The 24,195-nt window shown below is 36.7% G+C and overlaps 3 protein-coding genes and 1 long non-coding RNA gene across 6 annotated transcripts; 2 read left to right on the top strand and 2 right to left on the bottom strand.

Moving 5' to 3' along the window:
- The first annotated feature begins 2,705 nt into the window (after positions 1 to 2,705).
- LOC113716710 (protein NRT1/ PTR FAMILY 8.3-like) lies at positions 2,706 to 8,365 on the top strand. The gene is made up of 5 exons (XM_027241109.2): positions 2,706 to 2,982; positions 4,670 to 4,775; positions 4,858 to 5,075; positions 5,971 to 6,527; positions 7,207 to 8,365. The coding sequence occupies exons 1-5, from the start codon at positions 2,932 to 2,934 to the stop codon at positions 8,027 to 8,029; spliced, it is 1,755 nt and encodes a 584-aa protein (XP_027096910.1). The 5' UTR covers positions 2,706 to 2,931; the 3' UTR covers positions 8,030 to 8,365.
- A 1,829-nt stretch (positions 8,366 to 10,194) lies between these two features.
- LOC113716811 (eukaryotic peptide chain release factor subunit 1-2) lies at positions 10,195 to 13,425 on the bottom strand. Its single transcript, XM_072070336.1, has 3 exons — positions 13,296 to 13,425; positions 10,885 to 12,345; positions 10,195 to 10,740 (listed from the first exon to the last, which is right to left on the bottom strand). Exon 2 carries the CDS (start codon positions 12,324 to 12,326, stop codon positions 11,013 to 11,015), a length of 1,314 nt encoding a protein of 437 aa, XP_071926437.1. The 5' UTR covers positions 12,327 to 12,345; positions 13,296 to 13,425; the 3' UTR covers positions 10,195 to 10,740; positions 10,885 to 11,012.
- A 2,123-nt stretch (positions 13,426 to 15,548) lies between these two features.
- LOC140016761 (uncharacterized) lies at positions 15,549 to 22,339 on the top strand. 2 transcript variants are annotated; one of them, XR_011822966.1, is made up of 3 exons: positions 15,549 to 15,887; positions 20,115 to 20,238; positions 21,349 to 22,339. It is a non-coding gene; the product is annotated as an uncharacterized lncRNA (long non-coding RNA). The 2 variants fall into 2 exon arrangements; XR_011822967.1 differs by adding an exon at positions 16,728 to 19,756 and having other exon boundaries at positions 20,115 to 22,339.
- On the bottom strand, positions 17,407 to 22,340 carry LOC113717205 (G-type lectin S-receptor-like serine/threonine-protein kinase At4g27290). Of its 2 annotated transcripts, XM_027241912.2 has the most exons (8): positions 21,065 to 22,340; positions 20,480 to 20,626; positions 20,143 to 20,300; positions 19,534 to 19,744; positions 18,966 to 19,200; positions 18,735 to 18,885; positions 18,321 to 18,638; positions 17,407 to 18,198 (listed from the first exon to the last, which is right to left on the bottom strand). In XM_027241912.2, the coding sequence occupies exons 1-7, from the start codon at positions 22,338 to 22,340 to the stop codon at positions 18,327 to 18,329; spliced, it is 2,490 nt and encodes an 829-aa protein (XP_027097713.1). In that variant the 3' UTR covers positions 17,407 to 18,198; positions 18,321 to 18,326. The 2 variants fall into 2 exon arrangements, with proteins under 2 accessions (XP_027097713.1, XP_027097712.1); XM_027241911.2 differs by lacking the exon at positions 17,407 to 18,198 and having other exon boundaries at positions 18,235 to 18,638.
- Between the last annotated feature and the right edge of the window lie 1,855 nt (positions 22,341 to 24,195).

The following is a 24,195-nucleotide window of genomic DNA, read 5'->3' as shown; positions in this document are numbered from 1 at the left end:
CAGCGTCCGACCTTGGGCCGAGAGCTAGCAAGTTATCTTGGAATTTTTCGGACGTCCGATGCGGTTGATTAGCGTCCGATCCTTCCGGACGTCCGATGCTTCCATGTGAGCGTCCGACGGTGCTTCCTTCCTGATGTTCTTTATCTTTTCGGACGTCCGACAGTTTCCTTTCGGCCGTCCGACCTGATTGTCCTGTTTTTGCTTCTCATTTTGGTTGTTTTACATTTCATGACATATTTGAACCTGATTCTTGGATAGACAAAAAACACTTGTATTTGAGGAAGATTAGACAAATATTTCAAAGTACCAAGAATAACAAACTCGACATACTTAAAAGACAATATCTTTGATCGAAAACAAAACAATGACTAAATTCATTCATATTATTCCAATCTTGTTTGCCACATCCAAAGCAACGTAGTCAGGAGATAAACGAACATATGCTTTCTTTGTTCCAACAGACCTGATCAAAGTGTTCACTTTCTTGGTCTGTGTAAACAAACTTTTGTGATCATCAAAACCAAGAATAACAGATCTTGATCCAATGACCAAGCAGTGCCCTTTTGCAATTCTTTTGTGCACTAAATTAGGGGTTCAAACCGTGTATAATGCATCACAAAAGAAGCACAGTATTTCTCTTTTTTAAAAAATTCAAAATACAGTACATAAGTCTCCTTATTCTCCCCGTTAGAATAGAAATGGGAGAAGAAGAAGGAATAAATTAGATGATTGCTGTTGCATGAAAAAAAAGAGAGAAGAAATTGTTGCCTTTTTTTTTGGTGTTGCTTTAGGATAATGAAAGCAGGAATTTCTCGACAAGGAATTGGAGGCTATTGTATTAGCGGACAAGGGGCACGGACGGTTTTAGCCATTTTCAACAGCGCGTAACTTTGATTGCACACGGCGTAACTTTAATTGCACAACGTGCAACCGTCCCCAATGGTTTTGGCAATTTTCAACAGCGCGTGACTTTATTTGCATAACGTGTAATTTTAATACAAAATTTTGTGCGATTATTTTGATGACCGCTCCTACCCCGTTTCCTGTATTAGCTTGCCATTTCCACTAGATATTTTCACCTCCCAAATATATAGGGAGTAATAACTTAGAAGTTTAAATTATTATTGACTTCAGTGCCAATAGTTATGGACCCATACTGCCCTAAACACCTTTATTCAAAACCAATGACTATAAAAAGAAAGATATTCCAGATGAAATTCATGGTGTAAAAGCATATTTTGGAAATTATTCCCTTTCACTTTCAAAGTTCCAAAGCTTGCCTGCTTCCGCTTCTTTCTCACCTTTCCCGTCTTTGCGGCTACATTAGTCATCACGCAATGCTGTAACGCTTTTCCATCTACTTGTCTTAGAGTCGTGACATCGGTTGCCTTGACGAAATGAACTTGAATGAATATCGCGGTAAGTTGTTGGCTTCTCGTAGTTCGTACTCATTTAAATAAAGGCAAAAATTTGCGTAGAGTTCATCTTGTAGATTTAGTGGTCTAAATTTTATCACATGTTCAACACTTGAATTCATAAGATATGTGACAAATTTTGAGCAACTACGTTTAGATAAATGGGTCTACCCAAGTGTTTGCCTTTAATAAATATGTCGGAATTTGGTTAGTTTGCTAGTTTCTACCCTTTTGTTTTATCCTAATGGACATATCTTGGGAGGGTTTTTTTTTTTTTTTTTTTTTTTTTTTTTTTTTTTTTTTTGGGCTGCACACTTTGGCAGTTGGTTTGCTCAGGTTTGGAAATTGTTCCAAAACCTTCAATTAACTTCCCAAAAAAAAAAAAATAGGGTAATACATAACAAATTTTAATTTAGTTGGTAACACGCCTCACATGTAATTAATTGTAAGTTTCGGGGTCAAAAGTAAGTAAGGTTCCATTACTGATTCGCTTTTAAAATAAAAATAAAAAATACTTTAAAAAAAATAAAAACTAATGGATGCCACTACTGGTTTTCTTTTGAAATAAAAGTTTTTTTTTTCTTTTGATAATGTCTTTTGAAACTAATATATGCCTTTCTGTGTTGCTAGGTCTAAGTTGTATAACCATGCAGAAAAAGAGAGACAAGGGATGAGGCTATTGGTTGTCATCTCTAGTAGATATTTCCACCTACCAACATTTTTGCTTGATAGTAACTTAAACTAGTGGAAAGACAAGAATGTGTTTGCAATTTAGAAAAAAATTTATTACTTATAGTTTATCGGTTATTAATTTCTCAGAAATTAGAGATCTTAAATTTTAATCCTCAAGTCTGCTCTTCGTTTTTTAAATCCAGCCCCTCCATTGCTAAAAAAGTTTTTTTTTTTAAAAAAAGCCCAGCTGCTTGAACGCGACTTAAATTTGGTCATAAGTTGAAGTTAAAAATCTTAATTAAACTAACAAAAAAATTTGGTAAAACTCAAGAAAAATTTATAATTACACATTTGAAAAACTCAAGAAAAATTTATACAATTGCAGTAAATTTAGATAGGAGATTATTTGAAATAATATTTTGAAAACAGTGTAACACTTTCTTTTTACGTGATATGTTAATAAATGATTGAAAAGATTAAAAAAAAGTTACTAAAAAAATATGTTTATTATATAATCAAATAAAATTCAGCAGATAAACCACCATCCAAAGTTCCCAAATCCACGTACATTTATAATCCCAAAGAAGAAAAACAAACTACTACTATAATTGTTTAAATGGGTCCCGCTTTACTCAAGAGCCCCAATTCCCAAGTCCCCAATGATTTTTCGATAGGGAAAGACAAGTAGATTCTAATTTCCGATTAAAACGACTCTGTTTATCCAGGATTCTCCTGTCTCCCTTCCTTCCCTTCTTATTTCTCCTTCAGATTCTCTCTGCACAGAACCTGTAATAAAAAGTGTATCAATCAATCATCAAAATCTTTCCTGAATTTGTCTTCTTCAATGGGTACTCAAGAAGATGAGAGGCTGCTCTTGGAAGAGGGACTTGTTCAGGTTTTGCTCCTCTCCATCTGTCCACATGTACATACATTATTGCTTTATAATTGAGAAGAAAAGGGCTGTCTTGGAATAAGTCAGCTGATTGTAATTTCAGTTGTAATTCATGCATGGTCGATTTCTTGGCCACAAATAGTGTCTGGGTTCGATTTGGATTGCTCCAATTCGCACTGTGATTGCAATTTTAGATTTGTGCTGTGGAATTTTCAGATTTTTTCCCTCTTTCCTGGAATGTTTTAGGTTGTATAAAGAATGGATTTTGAAGAGTTTTTTAAGTATTAAGGAATTGAGGTTGAGCAGATGAAGCAATAGCTTTAGCTTTCACGCAAGTTCCTGTCTCTTTTTTTTTTTTTCTTTTTTTCTTTTTGGGATAATTTTTGAACTACTTTTGCTTGACTTTGCATTTGGGAAAAGAATATGGTTTTGGATAACAGTATTTGGGATTTGGTACAGCTATATGACGGACAAAATAAAATTTCGGACTTAAACTTTTCAATTTATTTAAAATAATTGTGGAAAAAGATTGATCGTATATGATTTATTCTAGTTAAAGGAATTTTCTGTCTCTTAGTTTGATAAGGCTTCTAAATCATGAAGAAGTGGTAACCTGGAAAAGAAGCTGTAAGTCAATTATAGGATTGTTACTTGTATCAGTAAAATCCCAACAGCTACATCTTCTAGGGCTGCAAAATACTTAGTGGATGATTAACTATTTTTGGTGAATAGCTGAGTTTAATATGTTTGGTGAGTGTGGATGATCATACAACTTGCAGTGATGCAAAATTTGACAAAGTTCGGTGAATGACATTTTGATTAGTACCCTTTAGATAAGTAGCTTGAAATGCCTCATTAGTGATGCTGCTGCTCTAGGGATATAGACCTTTAGAGGAGCTGTCTTTGCTCTTCTAAGTCATGAGATTTAGAACTAGTTTATCTACTTCAAGATATAATTGCGCATGCTGTTACTGTATGTGAATTTGCACACGCTTCATAACTTCCTGTTCTTGGGCATCGTTCCTTGTGGGCTTCTAGTAGATGTTAAAACTTGTTTATGTTTTTGGGCAAAATATTTGATCTATGTCTGTTTTATTTGGTGCTCTGTGTTTAAAGTTCCCGACTGAACTACTGAATGTGACTTTTTTGTGGCTAATTATATAGCAATTTAATCTAATCTTCATATGACTTCTGCAAAGTGTTGTTTACTTACGGTGCTTGGCTGATAAACTTTGGTCTTGCATAAGCTTTATCTCTGGATGTCTTTTGGACATTCTTGATTACGACCTTTTACTTGTTAAGCTTCAGTTGGTTGTAAAATTATCTAATGCTTTCATATTTTTTAACCTTTGGCCATCAATGCTCTGACTTGAGTGTCTAACCTGCATACAAAATGTTAGTTGGACATCTGAAACATTCTTTCTGTTATTATGTGCATGTGCTAATCCACAATCAGTGATATTTTAGAGGGTTTCAGCTAATCATGTGCTGTAATATCATAGAATTTTCTTGTTATGAGGAATATATTGTTTTAATGAGAATTATATGAGAAATATATGCAGGTAGGAACAGATAGACTAACTTTATCATCAGAAGTGTGCCTCTCTATCTGTATCTCATGGGAGTTGATGTGCAAAAAATCTTACTTTGAACTTGTATTACCATATGTATTGGTCTTCTCCCTTTTCAGAATGAAAGCAATGGACTATATACTCGAGATGGTTCAGTAGACATCAATGGAAAACCTGTTCTAAAAAGCAACACAGGAAACTGGAGAGCATGTCCATTCATTCTTGGTAGTTCTTCGCTCTTCTCTCATCTTTTTTTCGTATTTTTTGACTGTCAAACATTCTAAGTCAACAAGTGAAATGGTAACAGGTACTGAATGTTGTGAACGCTTGGCCTACTATGGGATTTCTACTAATCTTGTTACTTATCTCACCAAAAAGATGCATGAAGGAAATGTTTCAGCCGCAACAAATGTCACAACTTGGCAGGGCACTTGCTATTTAACTCCGCTTATTGGGGCAGTAGTAGCAGATGCATATTGGGGAAGATACTGGACAATTGCTACCTTCTCCACTATTTATTTCATTGTAACATTCTTTAAGTTCATTTCATTTCCTTCTCCTGCTTTTATAAAGGGTTGGATATAGTACATGTTCGAGATCATTATTGATAATTGCTTTCATCATTGCTTCTTATCCATATTGCCAAGGTTTTACGATTTTACGAAGGATGTTTGGACTTCTACAAAATATGTATTTACTTTAATTAGGTGTTTTACGTGCATTGTTCAAATTGTTGGGAATTATCCACTTTCAGAACCTCACTACATCACTGAAGTCAACAGTTCTTGGTCAAATAGGATAAGGTGGTTGGAGAAACTGTCATAAGTTCTTGAAATAGTGATGGAAATTCAAGAGAATAATTAATCGCTTTATGGAATCTGAATCCAAGCAAGAGTAGGAGATAAGTTGAAAAGAAATTCCTAAGGAAGAAAAATTGTAGCAGTAGTTTATTTCATCTACATGGAAATTCAGGAGAATAATTAATTGCTTTATGGAATCTGAATCCAAGCAAGAGTAGGAGAAGAAAAGAAATTCCTAAGGAAGAAAAATTGCAGCAGTAGTTTATTTCATCAACTCCAGTAAGGGATTCTTATCTTTGTCCACTTTTATGACTTCCCAATGATTATCACTTTGTCCTTCAGTCTGCAATAAATCATGCCTACAATTTACATAGTGCTCAGCACTTTTTTTTAAGTGGGATTTCCTTGGTCCTGTTGCATCATATCTAGCATTTCCATATTATTTGGCATAGCAGTCATTTGATTTAGCCATGCCATAGATAGTAACTGGGCTCTTTTATTGGCTTTTTGCTCATCATGTTCTTTACTGGTGCAGCAAGCTTTATGTGCTTTAAGCTTGGTGTGTTTTTCATTTACTTTATTGATTGCTCATACTATCTTTCTGTAATCGTTATCTACAGGGAATGTGCACATTGTCTCTCTCAGCGTCAGTTCCTGCCTTTCGGCCTGCTGAATGTGTGGATTCTGTATGCCCTTCAGCTACTCCTGCTCAGCATGCCATATTTTTTATTGGCCTATATTTGATAGCACTTGGAACTGGTGGGATCAAACCATGTGTTTCATCATTTGGTGCTGATCAATTTGATGATACAGATCCAAAGGAGAGGGCCAAGAAGGGGTCCTTTTTTAATTGGTTTTATTTCTCAATCAACATAGGGGCTTTTGTTTCAAGTAGCTTGATTGTCTGGATTCAAGATAATGCTGGGTGGGGCCTTGGTTTTGGCATTCCTGCTGTGTTTATGGCCATTGCTATTGTGAGTTTCTTTTCTGGCACTCCTCTTTATAGGTTTCAGAAACCTGGAGGAAGCCCAATCACAAGGATGTGCCAGGTTTTGGTGGCTTCATGTCGTAAGTGGAGTTTGCCTGTTCCGGAGGATAGTAATCTTCTGTATGAGACACAAGATGAATTCTCGGCAATTGAAGGAAGTAGAAAGCTGTTTCACACTGATGAATTAAAGTGAGATTCCAAATCATAACCCTTCTTGTTCAATCAGATTTAAGTTATCTTGTTACTTCCTTGTTTACATCGCTGACTGTGTTTTGGCAAGTTTTTTTATGCTACATTTACATTGACTGTTTTGTTGTACTTTCTATTTTTTTCTTTTGGGGTGGGGAGAGAGGGGGGGGGGGGGGAGTTTGGTAATGCCAGTGAAATATTCTACATGGAGTCCTCTTGTTGCATTCACTTTTTCACTTAGTAATCTGGTGTTGCAAGTGACTCAATTCACCTCCTCTTCCCTAGGCTTGCATCTTTAGATTCTTAAAACGATTGTGTAGATTTTCTTGGATTACATTGCTCAAATCAAGTAAATTGCACCAAACACCGTTGTTATTGCATTTTGAATTGTGGATAGTTGTTTACAACATAGACTGTTTTATTCCAACTCAGAGAAAAATTAAAGACACCATTGAGAAAAGATTTAGCAATTTGGTGGTCCATGGAAATGCGCTATTTGAGAGATTTGCAAAATTATGCTACATTAATAAACATTTTCCTGGTCAATGCAAGTTCAGTTGTTCTACATTGACCAACTTAGTTTCTCACTAGAGATCTGTCAAAAAGTGGAGTAGAATTTGATCCCATTTTCTTTGCTTTCCAATGGGTCTATCTTCATCATGTGCTATTTGTTCTGCAGATGCCTTGATAAAGCTGCTGTAATATCAGAAGCTGAGATCAAAACTGGTGATTTGTCCAATCCTTGGAAGGTTTGCACAGTTACTCAGGTTGAGGAACTGAAGATCTTAATCCGGATGTTTCCCATCTGGGCAACAGGAATAGTGTTTTCTGCTGTTTATGCTCAAATGTCAACCATGTTTGTGGAGCAGGGGACGATGATGGATACTTCGATCGGTTCCTTTACAATTCCTGCAGCTTCTCTTTCAACATTTGATGTTATCAGTGTTATCTTTTGGGTTCCAGTCTATGACAGGATCCTGGTCCCCATTGCTAGAAAGTTTACTGGCAAGCAAAAGGGATTTACAGTACTGCAACGGATGGGAATTGGTCTTTTTGTTTCTGTTTTCTGCATGGTTGCTGCCGCTGTGGTGGAGATTAAGCGACTGCAACTCGCAAGAGACCTTGGACTTGTTGATGAAGCTGTTGCAGTCCCACTTAATATCTTTTGGCAAGTACCTCAATATTTCTTATTGGGGGCTGCTGAAGTTTTTTTCTTCATTGGTCAGCTTGAGTTCTTCTATGACCAATCGCCAGATGCCATGCGAAGTTTGTGCGCAGCCTTGTCACTTCTGACAACTTGTTTGGGAAATTACTTGAGCGCTCTCATTCTGACCGTAGTTACAACCATAACCACTAGAGGAGGAAAGTTTGGATGGATTCCAGATAACTTGAATGAGGGCCATCTTGATTATTTCTTCTGGCTCTTGGCTGGTCTAAGCTTCTTGAACATGGTCATCTATATCTTTTGTGCCAAAGCATACAAGTCAAAGAAAGCTACTTAAGGAATCTGGAAGGTGATCCACATTGCCAATTCTGTAAAAAGGTTTCCACGGATGGATTCGGTTCGTGGTTTTACTCTTAATCGCCACGTTGTTCCAGTATTGCTATAACAAGAACATAAAGGACCTTTTGTACCATATACTAGAAGAACAATTTGCTCAAACTAGGTAATTATACTCTTCTTGATGTATCCAGACAAAACAAGTCAAATGGCTTTTATTGGTGTACTGTCTATTTACTTCTGCATTGGCTGTAATGGGATTTGTGGTTGGTGGTGGTTATTATGTTTGAAATTGGTCTAGCAAACTTTGAATAGACTTGGTCATGATCATGTTGAAGGATCTGGAGTTCTGCACTTGTTTCTCTACCATGAGCTCTGGCACTTATGATCTCTATATATGAAGCGTTAGCACCAGTTTGGCAAGTGAAAACAGACTCCCATTTAAAAGCCTGATCAAACTTCCTTCACATCAGTAGTTAGAGCAAGGACTAGGCGCTAGGCAAGTAATATTAATGAAAGACCTTGAAGCTGTTTGCTTCGAGCAGAGTAGATCCTGAAGCTGAATGTCATTGAGACTACTCAAATTTGATGGCTCCACTAAAACCAAAAAAATAAAAAATAAAAAATAAAACTATTACTACAATGCAGAATGTTCTTTACTACGACAATTTTTTGAGGTGAAGGGATGCTATTGATTAATGAATAAGCTACTAAATTTTTTGGAGTCACAAAAACGGTAGGTGTAATCTTCTTTCCAAAAGAAAAAAAAAGAAAGAAAGAAAGAAAAAAGCAAAAGCAGCAGCAGCAGCTATATACTCTAGGACTGATAAACATGAATAGGAGAAAGCTCGTGAGAAGTAAAATTCGCAACGAACGAGAATGGGTAAGAAATTACATGCAACCAGATGGTTTATAATGAAGTTCTTGGAACTTTAGTATAGGAGTCAAATCCAAATGAAACACAGGTTTAATTTAATAAAATATAAGACAAAGCCCCTTAAGATTACTAGCATTAATCATTTTCCCAGTGTTTTTTTCACTCCATTTTTATTAGCTTTTTTGCATAAGTTATAAAAAAGAAAAAGTTTTTGACAAGTTTTTAAGAAGGTTATAGTATAATACCCTCTTTCTTTCTAGTGTAAGTAGTGGAAGGATTTGCGGCAGGGACAGTCATCAGTATGACCGTCCCTACACGGTTAAGGGTCAAGATTTGCCCTCAAAATTTTGTGCGGCTGAGATTACACCATGTAACTCGATTTTCGCGCCAAATATGAGACCCACCACTATCTGTTGTGAAAATACATCCTGTAAAAAAAAAGTTACACGATGTACAAAGAAAGTTACGGCCAGTTGATAATGACCAAAATTGGCAGGGACGGTTGCAGGTGCAACAGTCCGTGCCCCGAGTCCGTAGTGGAAGTGTTTGAATCCGAAACCTCTCGCTTACACTCCCTCTCCTAAATCACCTAATCCGTCCCTTCCTTTTTTTGAACAATATAGTACCCCGTTGAGAAGCAGTATCATGATTCTTTTCTTTTTATCTATTAAACATTTACTGGGCTGGTTGTTTTTCATGTAAGCCACAAGGCATTCTTCATTGCACTTCTTTCTGGAGAATGAACAAACTCACTCACTCACAAAGACAGACCACACACATTCTTGAAGGAGAAAAGAGGAGCAGATACTTGGAAGTGGTTCGAACTTATGAGGCCATTGAGTCCTTGATTTTGTTTGCCTATCCGCTCAGAAATTTCTTGTTCTACAACCTCACAATTTTCACATTCAAAGTTTTCTTTGTTCCTTCTCGAACAAAAGGAACCTATGCTAGAGAATTGGGAATTCGGTAATTTGCTCAAATACACCCAGCGAAAATACTGGCTTGAAAACTAAACAAGGAAAGAAAAAGTAACTAGTAATAATCCTCAAACAGCCTGTAGAACCAGCTGGATCAACAAGAGTCTAGCACAAACAGACACATGCACTGAAACCTAACCGACCAGTTTTAGTGAGATACCCACCTCAAGAATTGTAAATACCTGTTTCACAATTCAACAAGGACAGGCTAACGCTCCACAATATTATCATTCTCGGTTGAAGTAAAGAGCACTTTATCTAATGCAAGCTCAAAAATGAAAACAACGTAAAAACAGGATACCAAAATCGAAAGACTCCCACAAACACGTCTCTTTTGCAAACCAACATTCAAAGCAACTAAAACAACGTAACAGGGCTCTGGGCAACAGGTTACAGGATCACTGATCCAAAAATACCATTTTCTACTATTGCCACAAACACTAGACATGCCAAAGTCAATGTCAACAGGTCCACAATTGTTGACATTTACCACAACGCAACATCATCATCATCATAGACAATATAATAGCTGTCCATTATTCACCGCAAACACTTTAATAGTAGCCATAGAACTAATAGTAGCCATGTTCTATGGAAAATACTGCAGACTTGACGCAATCCCACACCATACATCCTACATAGAACTACTAAATGTAAGTTTCTCTCTCAAGAAAGTACATGGAATATGCTTCCAAAACCAACTGCCCAAGGAGCAAGCTCCTCCAATGCTTCTTGAGTATCTTTAGTACTTAATTCTTCCAGCAAGCAAGTTGATTATCAAACAGTGCAACCTTCGTATCACCTCCCAGTAGAAACGTGGGAGGGACTGGTAAATTCTTTTCACCTGATACTTCATATCTGTCCATTAATCAAAACATGCAAAACACATTAAGCTAACTAATGTTCAAAACAGCAAAGATTAGCATCAACAACAATTAGTAATGTTAATAGTATCTGCAAAAGATGGAACATGAGTGATAGGAAAAAGAAATGCCAATTGACCTTTATATAACTCCTTGAAATCTTTCAGGCACTAGCACCATATCCGGATGAACCTGCGCGAGCCCTTGCGCACTGGTGCAGGCTTGGTGCTGCCTCCCTGCACCAGCATTTAAGAAGTTAATTGATTGCTATTCAGAATCATCGTAAACTTCTCCTTCATCAGACAGCTCATCAAAAGCTCGAACATCAAGCTGGTATCGCAAGATCCCTCCAATTCCTCCAAAACCTCTACAAAACTGAGATCCCTCTTGTGACTTGTTGGTGACGAACTCCAGAGTGCAGCCAAACCGTTTATACTCGTTAGCAAACCACTCAAGCAAGGAGAGCTTATCCTCAACCTCCAGGTCAGAATTACTAGCTGGGTCCCTAAAGTTGTTCTGATCAGCCTCTTGCTCCTTATTAAAGTGCTTAACAAGAACTTCACCTGTGGAAATATTCTTTAGAGTATATCTAATCACATCCAGGTTTTCCCACACAATGAGAGTCTCAACAGCACCCATCTCAAGAACTTTTAATGTGTCATCCACACCAAACACGTACTTCCCAGTATCCTGACTTATCTCCTCAAAATATTTGCCTATCAAACGCTTCTCCTGGATAAACTTGACATTGGATAAGATTTCAGATGACAACTCAATTGCCTGATTAAAACCATTTTCACCGCCATAAGAGACGTCCACCACATTCAAAATTTTTGCCTGAAGACGGGGATCAAACATGTCAGACTGACTAAGTTCGGTCTTAAAGTCGGCTGATCCAGCAAGAATTAGTCCTGAGACATTGGGTTGACTTGTTGACGGATTTATATAGAACTGAGTAGCAAGTTCTGCAGTCTTCCTGACATAGTTATGGCGCTTCTCCATTCGAAGACGAGCAAACCGGAGAGCTGACTGCCCTCCTCTTCCATGCTTCTTGGGGAGGTCAACGCTAAACTTGTGAAGGACCTCCCTTGTATTGCCACTCAAAGTTCCAAAGAGTGTCCCATTACCATCCATAACAATGAAGCCAAACTTGTCATCAGATTCTAGAAGTTCATTCAGCGCTTCTGTATGGAACTTGTTGTCACAGAGATACAAAGACGCATTGATAGGTCTAAAAGGCTCAAAATCAATGGTGACCTTCTTCTCCTTCCCATCATCAGTCACGATAGTTCCAGTGTAAAGCACAAGCCCATTGGGTGGTACTTTATTGTAAAGCTTTAGTCTTTGCTGAGCAGATGTAATCGCAGCCAGAACAGATTGTCGGTTCACCCTACTTTTAATGTTAGATGCAGTTCCGAATTCATCTCCAAGCATCTTAGTGACTCGTGATATTTGATCACGTGGAGGCATAATAAGAGAAATCATGCTCGTTCCATTACCTCGAGCTGCCTCAAGTGCTTTTATGAGTTTCTTAATCTTCCATATCTCAATATTCTTATCAGTTTCATGAGCATCAGCCATTGCAGATTGAATCAGTAAGCTGCAAATACAACAAAAAACATACATCAGAACAGGATATTTCTCACTTGATTAAGTATCAAAACAAAACAGAAATCAGCTATATGAAATGGTATTTGAAGAGTTTCTTTACGATATGAAAAGAAGCCATCCCATAGGTCACATCTGAAGTCTGAAATGCAATCATGCTCTGAACACCATAGAATCTCATGTCTCAAACAGTGAAAAGGATAAGAAGCAAGAGGTTCACTTTTATATTTTTTGTCTGTCATAATTGGCAAGAAAAGCTACGAGGAATTTGTGAAAAAAAAAAAAGAGAAGGGATTGAATGATTTAACAACTTCCCCCTCAGAGATTCTGGATGGTCCAAAATTTCCTCACAGATGTTGAGGAGCAAAATCAAAAGACATAAATCCAAAATCTTTTTATTTTTTTCTTGAACGCACGACGGGGAAAGAACTCAATAAAGCATCTCCTCCTTTCCTTCTCCCGCAAAACTTCAAAATGTTCACTTTTTATTTCTTTCCTAATATCCTAAACTAAGCTAGGCCAATCAACCTAAACAAACACGATTGCCCACAAGCATATACAAAATCTTACTTAAAAAAAAAAGAGACAGAAAAAGAACAAGACATATAACTCCAAATTTTCCTGGCAAACAATTTAACGCTTGATTTACGAAGATAGAGAACCTATCCAAACAAATTCGCATACAAAACATACACAAATCAACAAATAAGCAACAATCAAGCTCTAAAATCGTCAACAAAATGCCCAATAAAATTATCTGCAGAAAACCGACAAATCATCGGCGTGTCATGATAAAATTTGTAGATCTAGAACTACACCAGTCAAACGATTATCAACAGGACAAAAGACGGAAAAAATTGAACAAATCAAACGAAAAAATCTCATAATTCAGGTAGGAAAACACAGAGACAACTGGGGCAAAAATTAGGGCTTGAGAGATACCTCCGTAGAGAGAACAGAAAGCTTGAGATGTACGCGGCAGCAGAAGGCTTGTTTGTGGAAATGTACCCAAAATGCGGAGCTCTATATATACACAGGGAAAGGTCGGTTTGAAAATATGAGCTGGGAAAATAATTAGTATTGAGATTATAATGAAATAATGGGAAATAATTTTGAGAATAAAAAGTGTGAACCACAAAAAAAAAAAAAGGAAAGTCAAATCAAATAGAACTTCCTAGCCTAGCCCACTGGTGATTGGGTTTTTTGTTGGGTAATTGAATTTTCTAAGTCCACACATCATAGATATACATTGTTGAAATGGGACTGGCCAAGAAAGATAAATTTTGGAATGAAGGAGGAAAAACTTCCCATTTTATCCAAGAGAAAAATTAATGGCTTTTTACTTTGTGAAAAGTTTTTAAGTGTGGGATCGGTGTAGTAGAGTGCCTAGTTCTTTAGAACGTGCAAGTGGAAAGTTGGATTGGTGCTGTAAGAAAAATTAATTGTATATATGCCAAATTCAATGCTTGAGGTATTTCAACACTTGACTTGATAAGTATTCTATGAAAGAGTGTAAACGAGGCGAATTGATTTCAAGTAGTGTCATGTTCAAGCTCGACTTGATATAGCACTGTTCGAAATCAGATCGAGTTCGATTCGTTGAGGTTTCCGATATGCTCAAGTTCGACTTGTTTGGACAAACTTGAGACTAATCGAGCAAACTTGAGCCTAATTGAACCCAAGCTCGAACTTAGTGTATTGAGCTCGATTAGAATTTTCTTGCAACGTTTTTTTCTTATTTACCTTCCAAAAATGAAAATTTCCAACAACAAGGGTGACTAACTGCAAGCAATCCAAGAACTTAAACAGAATATTATGAAAGAAAAAAAAAAACAAAGAAAACATGATTGCTAGTAGGGCACCCAGCAAACCAATACCAAAAGCTACAGAGTCATCAACATATTCAATATTTCAATTTGACAAGTAAAACATCTCATAACTAGGCTGTCAGCCCGTCTACATTCTAGTAGCAATACCCATCGTACACGAAAAGCAACCAATTACAAAAGAGTTGTCCTAGAAGTTAATCTTTTTGTCCCAGCAGCAGTCACAATTCATGACCAAATCAGAACACAAAAAGCAGACTTTTCCCTAACAGTTCTAAACATCCGAAGACTGTATTAGCCATTCTTTTAGACCTTTCCTTCCTTAAGACAACTTTAAAAGTTGTGAATGAGTAAATAAATGCAAGAAAATAGGGATGAGCACAAGCGCATTACAAATCAAATGGTATTGAAATATCCACAAGAAATAAAAACTAGACCTAGAGCACATGAAGGTTGCATCAATAGGGAATAGGAATCGCAATTTCTTTGGGATTTTTCATATTCTGCCAAAAAAAAGAAAAAAAGAAAAAAGAACGTGTAAATACATCATTAATGAACAACATAGTTCAACATTGAATAACTTGTTTAAATAAAAGGTGAAACTTGCTTTTGCTTTCTTTTTTATTCCACACATATTTCTACATCAATCAACCCCGCATATCAAGGCTTGAATAGTTTTTGGAGATAGCAGAAGCCGTGATAAGCATCTATGACTCTTGTCCCGAGACTAAATGTGGCCTCTAAAGAAGGGAAGAGGGGCAGCGACGGTAACTGTCCCTGTCAGTTAATGACCAAAATTTGGGCAACAAAATTTGTCAGTAAGGTCCAGATTTTAACATGCGTAAGAACTATAAATGTTGTACTAATGTTATTCGCTGTTATTCTAATGTTACATCGTATATAAATGATATTACATCGTATGTAAAATATACACAAGCTTTCGAAACGATTGCACTGACAACCGTTCCAGTCCCGGGTCCCTAAAAAAGCTACTGTACTTATAGAAATGGACAAGGGGCACAAACGGTTGCAGGTGCAACCGTTTGTGCCAGTTGTATTCATTTTTCACTGCGCGTAACTTCCATTTCACACGATGTAACTTACTTTGCACACGATGTAATTTTACAACACTTTTTTGTAGACCTCACACATGACGTGAAAATCGAGTTACATGCTGTAATTTGAGCCGCACAAATTTTTGAGACCACATCGTGACCGTGAACTTTCAGGAACCGTTCCCGCCCCATTTCCTATAGAAATCGCCAAAATGTCAGCAGCCATTTAGGACAGAATAGGATATGTCATCCTATTTCGCTTTCACTAGATCAGGCAATCAAATTCTTTTGATTTTGGTCCAGCCTTATGGTGAGACACTGAGACTTGTCCAAGTAGTCCACTGCTTCTAACTTTTGAGCCTCAATTGGTTCAACTTCCTTCAAATAATCATTGAAGTCAGCCCATCTACACGAGGATGCCTCCGGTCCATCTTGGTTACCAAAACTTCCAGCTTGTGCTTCATGTACTCGCCGTCTTTATTGGGAGCCACATCTTCTTTATATAGATCAAATACCGTCATTTTAACACTTGCCACAGTCTTTTGGGCTTCATGAGCAGGATATGTCCTAGGAAAGCTGAACTCTATAGCTGCCATTTTTTGCCTCAGGTCAAGATTAGCCACGATTGATAGCACCGTGTTGCACTGTCCCCGGTATTTATCTAACTTCAATTTCATCTTAATATAAGTCTCCTGGGTGGTCGTCAAAAGTTGCCGACTTTTGACGATTGATCGGGGTTATAGGTTTGTTTAACGAATCTCTTGAGGTTTCTCAAGAAGGTGAAAGAAATTTCATCTTAATATAAATTATCAATACCTAATATAATTTTTAATACTAATAATACAAATTATCAATACTCGTGATACGAATCATTAATGCATTAGGAGTGTGGGTTTACGTTGTAGGCTGTAGAGATGCGGATTTAGGCTGTGACTTTGTTTAGGGATAGACTAAATCCACATCTCTATAGTAACAAATGCTCGTGTTTTGGTAAATTTGGATCTGCTTTTCCAATTCTGCTTATATTTGTAAACTCAACTGCTTACATACAACATGCAATTTTTATCAAAACTTTTGGTCAATGGAGCACTTTCGCCGTATGTTCAAAATTGGTGCTTTTAGAGTAATTTTTATAGTTAAAAAAAATAAAAAATTAACTTTAACAACTTTATTATAAATTTTGAACTAAATTGAGAGGTAAACATATTTTAAGAATCCAGGATTTGTACATTATCAAATAGGAAAAATAGTTATGCACTCAAACAATATGATTAAGGATTTGAGTACTTTGTTGTAAAGCTCTATCTATTGATTAAGTAATTTTTTATAAGCCACCTCAATCCTATCAATGACCTTATGCAAGTGTCAGGAAAGGTATTTAAACTCGCAAACTTCAAAAAAAGTTTTGTTTTCTTTCTAATTTTTCATTTTTCGTTTTTTCCTTTTTCTTTTTTTGTTCCGTATTTGACATCTACTTTTGTGTTTTTCGGAAGGCTGCCAAGGCGCTAGGGGAGGAAGTTAAAACTCTTTTTACGTTACTGAAGATAAAGTCCTTTTGAATTCAGTTTTGTCATTGTTAGAATAGATAATCTGCTGAAAAAACTAAGTTTGATTGCAAAGGGTCTTTCATGTATTTGATGAAATGCTTTATCCATCCTTAATTTGTGTTCATCACATGCAACATCCACGAGTCAGCTGTTTTTGTTAAGCAATTCTTGTTTATAGTCGTAACGAGTCCTACCACAAATCACACTGGTTTGGATAACTTTCGAGATCAGAATGGCAGTTGAAATTTCCTATGTGAATGAAACATATAGTTACAACACTCGATAAAGGTAGCATGTAACTAGGTTAAGTTGCTCTGAGAGTCCATTTGTTTTGGAAACTGGTCTTAAAATTGCTCAACTCCATTTGCTTGGGTATTTCCAAATTTTATGCTGCCTTCCACATTCTGCTTTTTTCGTATAAATAGGTTAAATTGCTGATAAATAGTTAATTAGTTATAGGGGAGTTTTACAGTACCTTTTAGGTATCGTACCTATGAGTATCAATTTCATCGTTGGATATGTGAAACGAGATATCAGCTCTCAGATGATTTTAGGAGTTTAAATTATTGAATGATGTAAAAAAAGTTTATTGGATTACAATTATAAATATAATATCCAAAAGGGCTAATAAAATTTTCTTGAATTATATAATTCTTGACAAGTAGCAAGTACATCGGGTGTGCCTCAATAGCTAGTCATATATAATATCCAAAGAATTTATAGATGGGCCATTCTAACAGTGGTTGTTTGCTGTTCCTAGGCTCTTTCCTGGATGTAATTCTAACAAGGTCTCATTTTTTTTTTTGCTGTTATTTTGTTTGAGGGTTTTGTTCTGAACTCTGTGATCATGCAATTCTTGGGAAACTAGGATTCTGCCAAATCATGGGCATTGTTTTGATGCAGTATTCAATGAACAGAGCATGTCATGGCAAACGTGTTAGGGCCTGTTCTAGTTGCATTTTTTGGCTCCTTCTTCAGATTTCGGTTTTCAAGGATTTCTTTTATCAATGCTGTGATTAACTCTTGGCTGATTATCAATGCTGTGATTAACTCATGGGCATTGTTTTGATGCAGTATTCACTGAATAGAGCATGTCATGGCAAACGTGTTAGGGCCTGTTCTAATTGCACTTTTTGGCTCCTTCTTCAGCTTTCGGTTTTCAAGGGTCTCTTTTATCAATGCTGTGATTAACTCTTGGCTGATATCGTCTTGTGCATGAGACATGCCCTTTTTTAGTTGCTTCAAGCCTCTACGTCCATATAATCCCTCCAGTCATTGAAAATGATTAATCTGGCATTTGCTTATACCTTGGCTATACTCTTGTAGTTGCATGCCCAAGGTTTGGCTAATCAAAATTCTGCTGTTTCTGCTGCTCATGTTGTTGAATTGGCTACCAGTTTCTGGCACATCTTAGGTACTAAAATAAAAGAAAACGTAACGAAATATTATCTCATTAAGCAAAAAGATTAACTTGAGAACAACTATGTATTATGAGATCATCAAGTTAACATGTACAAAGAAGAGGATCAAGAGATTTACTCAAAACTATCGAGCATCTAACATCGTGACGGTGAGTTGATTGCTAGAACTATCTGCTTTCGTGCTTGATAAACTCTTCTCAGGTTCAAAAAACAAATTTCTTTGAGTGAAATAGCCAGGCTCTTTAGGGAAAGGTAATGCTCTATCACTAGCCAACATCAAAACCACGGATGACATGCTTGGCCTGTCGTCTGGAAATTGTTGTACACATAGTAGTCCTACATGAATTGATCTAAGAACTTCGGACAGATAACAAGATTTACTCAAATGGTCATCGACCAACTCCTGAAATCTGCCGTCTTTGTAGAGTAACCATGCCTGAAAGTTCACGAGGGAATTGCAGAAATTAGAACTACTGATGAAGCAGAATGTGAAATGAATATATGACAGGAAATGGAATGAGAGGAAACCTACATGCCCAAGAAGATTATGATTGTGAGATGCATGGGTAAATCCTCTATTCTTCCTCCCAGTTACAATCTCCAGTACCAAAACCCCAAAGCTATATACATCTGATTTTGTTGAATAGTATCCATCCACTACATACTCTGGAGGCATGTAGCCACTAAGATAGGATAATAAGAGTTAGAATTAACTCAGTACTCTATAGCAAAATCATGAAATCAAGGGTCAAGGGATCCGTACTATGTTCCAACAACTCTTTTTGTGTTCGCCTCGTTCTCATTTGCAAAAATTCTGGCCATGCCAAAGTCTGATATTTTTGGTTTCATGTCAATATCTAACAAAACATTGCCAGCCTTAAGGTCTCTATGGATGATTCTCAATCTGGAGTCTCGATGAAGATAAAGAAGTCCGCGAGCAATCCCATTAATAATCTGGAAGCGTTTTGGCCAATCAAGCAATCTGCTCCGATCATGATCTGCACAAACTTTGCACCTCAGTATCCGCTAGTGCATATAAGCAGATTAGTTAGGAAGAAAAGTTTATCAACATTAGCAGGTCAATAGCCACACTATTAGGTATGAAGTTTTTTCAGCTTTGCAACAACCAAAGATTTGCCCCTGATGAATATCATTTGGCTGCAGACAAGCATAGAATTTTTACCAAGGAGTAACCTTGGCGAAAGCACAGCAAAATGAAAACTCCAGTCAATTTAAGATGTCCGTACCAAGAAAATACAGAAGAACTAAAAACAATGCAAGATGTAGATATAAACATCTATTTAATAGTATATGGTTTTGAGAGACCCAACCAAAAATAAAGGCGTCCAAGCTTCTGTTAGGCATGTATTCATAAATCAATATCCTCTCTTTTGCTTGTATACAGCACCCTAGAAGCTTCACAAGATTTCTGTGCTTGAGGTTTGCAATGAGTTTAACCTCATTCTTGAACTCATCAAGTCCTTGCATGGAGTATTCAGAAAGCCGCTTCACTGCGATTTCCTGTCCCCCAACAAGTATACCCTGAAAATTACCGTATGTCATACATCAACTGCAATCTGTGATATTCAGTTTCTCTTGTATGTGTTTCGATAATTTCAGCTTTTTTTTGTTTTATCTTTCTTTCTTTTCCTTTCTTTTTTATTTAATCAAATGCATCAAAATTGTTGGAATACTGCTATTTATTGAAAAATGAGTATGCTTGCTCAAACAGATTGTTTGGCTTATCCTAGATTAAGATTTATTTCTTATCCTAAACAGTGCAATAAGAAAGATGTCTCTCTCTCTCTTTGTTTTTGTCTATTTTCCCGAACAATAGTTCATTGACTAGAATATCAAACTCAGAACTAGATCCTGTTGTTCTAAACTTCAAAACATTTATGGCCTACCTCAGGAAGCAGAAGCCAAGAATAGACGTTTACCTTGTATACAGGACCAAATCCACCTGCTCCAAGCTTATTATCACTTGAGAAGTAATTGGTAGCCTGCACAATGGTTTGCCAATCAAACAATGGCAGGTCGACATCTTCCTTGTCATATTCTCTAGAAGGATATCGCTCTGATGAGCCTCCTATTTGCACTATTGGATTCATCATGGCAAGATTAGAAAATGTAAAGTATTTAAGCAAGCTGTATATTGCATTACAGATAGAGAAGAAAATGTTATAGAAATGTCTGGAAATTCACATGCATTAGTAGTGTATTCTATTAAGCGAAAGCATGCATAAAATTCACTACATCACTATATGAAATGCTTACCTTCGCCAGATAGCTGTTCAGTTTGTGTCCACTGCTGCTTCTTCTTTTTCTTTTTAAAGTACAAGATAAGGCTAAGCACCAACAGTAGAACTGCTGCCGGCAAGACCAAGCTGATTACGATTATTTTTCCTTTATTGGATCCAGAGCCTATTTGGCCAGTAAAAAAATTCATGTAACTTTGAAGATCTTTTTGATCAAACACATTCAGATACTAAACAGAAAAAGATGCTTCATTCAGTAGAGCTAATGTCAAGAAAATCATCTTTCTCGTAGATTGAAACAACTAATTAGATATTGACGTAATGCACATTGAGGAGCTCAGGAAGTTGCTCATTTTAAGATACTTACATTTACTTCAAACATCTTATATAAAAGATGACAGAGCCTAGAACAGAAGCAAGAAATGGAGTATGTGTTGTTTAGGCCTAAAGTTCTTGAAATTTCAGCATTTGCATCTTATTTAGCAATTCTGTTGTATGAGCAATGACTATTAATGAAATGAAAATAATAACTGATTCATGACAAAATAGTTAGGAGATTCATTCTTCAACTTAACTGCAAGCAAAAGCATGAAGTCTATCGTACCTAACTCAGAGGAGGCCATCCTAATGTAGATATATTGATCGCTATCGCTGAGCTTTTTGATATCTATCAGATTATCAAACCAAAGCAAGCAGACACTACCCGTGCCTGTTGTGTCTGAATTCGAATAAGCTGTACAGGAACAGTTTTTCATGCAAAGTTTCTCACATTCCTTGAGAGACATACTTTGATTATACCTGGAATGTCTTGTATCTGGCAACTTGATGCCTGAATACCTTAGAAATCCATCTCCTTTTTGACAATCTAAAGGAACTCTTCTCTTGCAGCCACTAGACCAGTCGGTTGTTTGCCAGTCAACTGGGGATACTGGCACAAATTTATCCAGACACCTACAGAATGGAGAACTAGCAATGCTACAGATACCATAGGCGTTACAAAGCCCATAAGCATCACAAGAATCAGCTGGTGCATCGAGGTAATCAGTCCAATCCTGATTCCGAGAATTATAATTCAACCTTTGAAGCACCCCGTTGCTATTCAAAGTAAGTATTGAGTAGACAGAGCTGTTATAAAGATCAAACCTGTAATATATTTCCTGTGGAGTATTGACAAACTCATACGTATATAGAGGGTTTGAATTTAGGCCTGGCGAGCCAATAAACTGCGTCCCGTCCCATGTTCCAGAACGAAATTGTGGAATTGAGTCATTCATCAAGAATAATTGTGGGAAGCCATTAGGATCCATTTGATATGTGAAATAGCCCCTTGAAGGATCAGTGTCACTCTTTGAAGATTGAAGGTACCTATTGATGCGTTTCACCAAGTCAAGCCCCAACTTCATTCCTGGCAAAAGAGTGTCGGTAGGATGATCAAAACTCTGCCACAGGTAATTCTCTGGATTGGCATCAGCTGCATCTTTAACAACAAGGTTTCCTGAATCAAGAAGTTGTGCCACAGGCTTCTGCACCAACCTGGTGGTACTTGTTGACCATATGGCTGTGCCTTCTCCATTGAAAATTGTGAGTTTTGCTTGATCAGTCATCTTCAGGAGGCCATTTGTGCCATTGACTGGAACATCTCTATTAGCAATCCACACCACAACAACTGGGGAAACTTGCTTATACCATATTCCCACGTATCGATTGTTGGAACTAGTATCTGGGCTGTAAAATCCCAGTTCAAAAGTTCCACCGGATGAGATGATTGTTTTTCCATCTGCAAGCGTCTCATTTAGAGCTAAAGTATCTGTAGCATCAGATAGTACTATAAAATGAGGCAACAAAAAACAGAAGCAACAAATTCTGCGGAAGCTTTTCATTGATGTCTTCTTGCTTCTAGTTAAGCAGCTATCAAGGTCTTAATAATAATAATCCTTTTGCATACGATTCAAATGTGTACAGAATTGGACGGCCGAAAAGGCGGAGTTTCCCTACCAAAAGCGTGGCCCCCCCCCCCCCCCCCCCCCCCCCCGGTCCATTTCTTCATTTTGCTATTATTTCTAGAACTCCTCTCTCTTCTTCTCCCAAACATCCTGATTGAGACATTTTTGGTATGAAGACAATCTAAAATACTACTCTCATCGGTTGCAATTATTTAGTCATATTTTGAAAATTAAATTTTTTAAAAATAGTAATTTGATTGTGATATTTATGTTTTTTTTTCTAATTTTATCCTCACAAATTTAAAATTTAAATTTGAATGATAATATGCATTTGATTAGAAAGAAGTGTTATATTAAAAAAAAGATTAAAAAGTATTTTGAATTTTTTTGGAAAAATTACATTTTACCCCCTGTAGTTTAGCATTTTTTACATAATCCCCCTATGATTTCAAAAATTATACATAACCCTCTCATGGTTTGGATTAAAGTGTCAAAGTGACGGAAATAATTATTCATAACGGAACTTCTAAAAATGTGAAAATTACCCTTATAAATACATGACACACTAATCCAGCATAATTTTTATATTTTACCATATAACTTCCTTATAATTTAATACTTTACCATATAACCCCCTTATGGTTTTCAAAATATACACATAACCCCCATTGGTTAATAAATAATTTTCAACTTTACATAAAAATATTTTTGACATTTTAGATGACTCCGTTACGAATGATTATTCCCGTCACTTTGACACTTTAATCCAAATTATGAGGGAGTTATATATAACTTTTGAAATCATAGGGGGGTTATGCAAAAAATGCTAAATCACATGGGGATAAAGTGAAATTTGCCCTTTTTTTAACATGATAAATATTTTAAAACATCTTTAAATAAAAAAATATGACATTTTCGGAGAGAGAGTGGATTACGTGAGTTGGTGGCCGATGATCAAATATATTATCCTTGTAAATTGGTATGTGTACGATGATATGACAAAGTAAATATTTTAGATGCCAAAAAGAAAGCCTTTATACAAGAAAGACAACATGGGAGGCAGGTCAAGAATTTCGCAGATTCCCCATGTAAACGTCACTAGCACAAGAAAGATTATTGTACGCTTGAGGACATTTCCTGCTCTCTATTAAAACTAATTTATTCAAAATTCAAAATAAGTTTTTTTTTTTTTTTTGTCTACACAGGAGTATTCGGGTTAATCTTTACGGGATCCGACTAATCCTTCGGGTCCGGGAGAGGAGGCTCCACTCCACTCCGAGCACGTTAACAACGGGACTCGAATCCTGAACAAGTCAGAAAGGTCGTCATACCCTAAGGAGGGAGAACGAACAGTTCGAGCCAAATAAGTTCATGATAGGTGACAGTAATAACTTTCCACGAAAGTGGTACAATTCAGGGATTGAACGACAATTTTCAAGACTTCAACGGCGAATCCACCTGCATCATTTAAGATGTGTTGCTTATGGGCCATTAATTCTCAAGGCACCAAAATTGACCGATCAGATAAAATCTTATACACATGTGCTTATTATGTATCTTATTATGACATTAAACAGTTAAAATCGTGTATAATGCATATCTCATTATTTAGATTAGGGTATAATGAATAAATCCCCAGACTGGGCTTTTTTTTACTCGAGGCTAGCCATGGATTAGCCCCTAGACTGGGGTGAGAGAGCCGTCAATGCTGAATTTTCTTTTGTGGATTGGTTTGAAACCAATAAAGGTGTAAAAAAGTTAGTCACCAGGTCTCTATCGCCCATCTGGAAGT

This window comes from Coffea arabica, chromosome 11c (genome assembly GCF_036785885.1).
Source record: "Coffea arabica cultivar ET-39 chromosome 11c, Coffea Arabica ET-39 HiFi, whole genome shotgun sequence".
In the NCBI taxonomy this organism is placed as follows: domain Eukaryota; kingdom Viridiplantae; phylum Streptophyta; class Magnoliopsida; order Gentianales; family Rubiaceae; genus Coffea; species Coffea arabica.
Note: the sequence above shows the minus strand (reverse complement) of the source record. Positions and strands in the feature narration are given on the sequence as shown.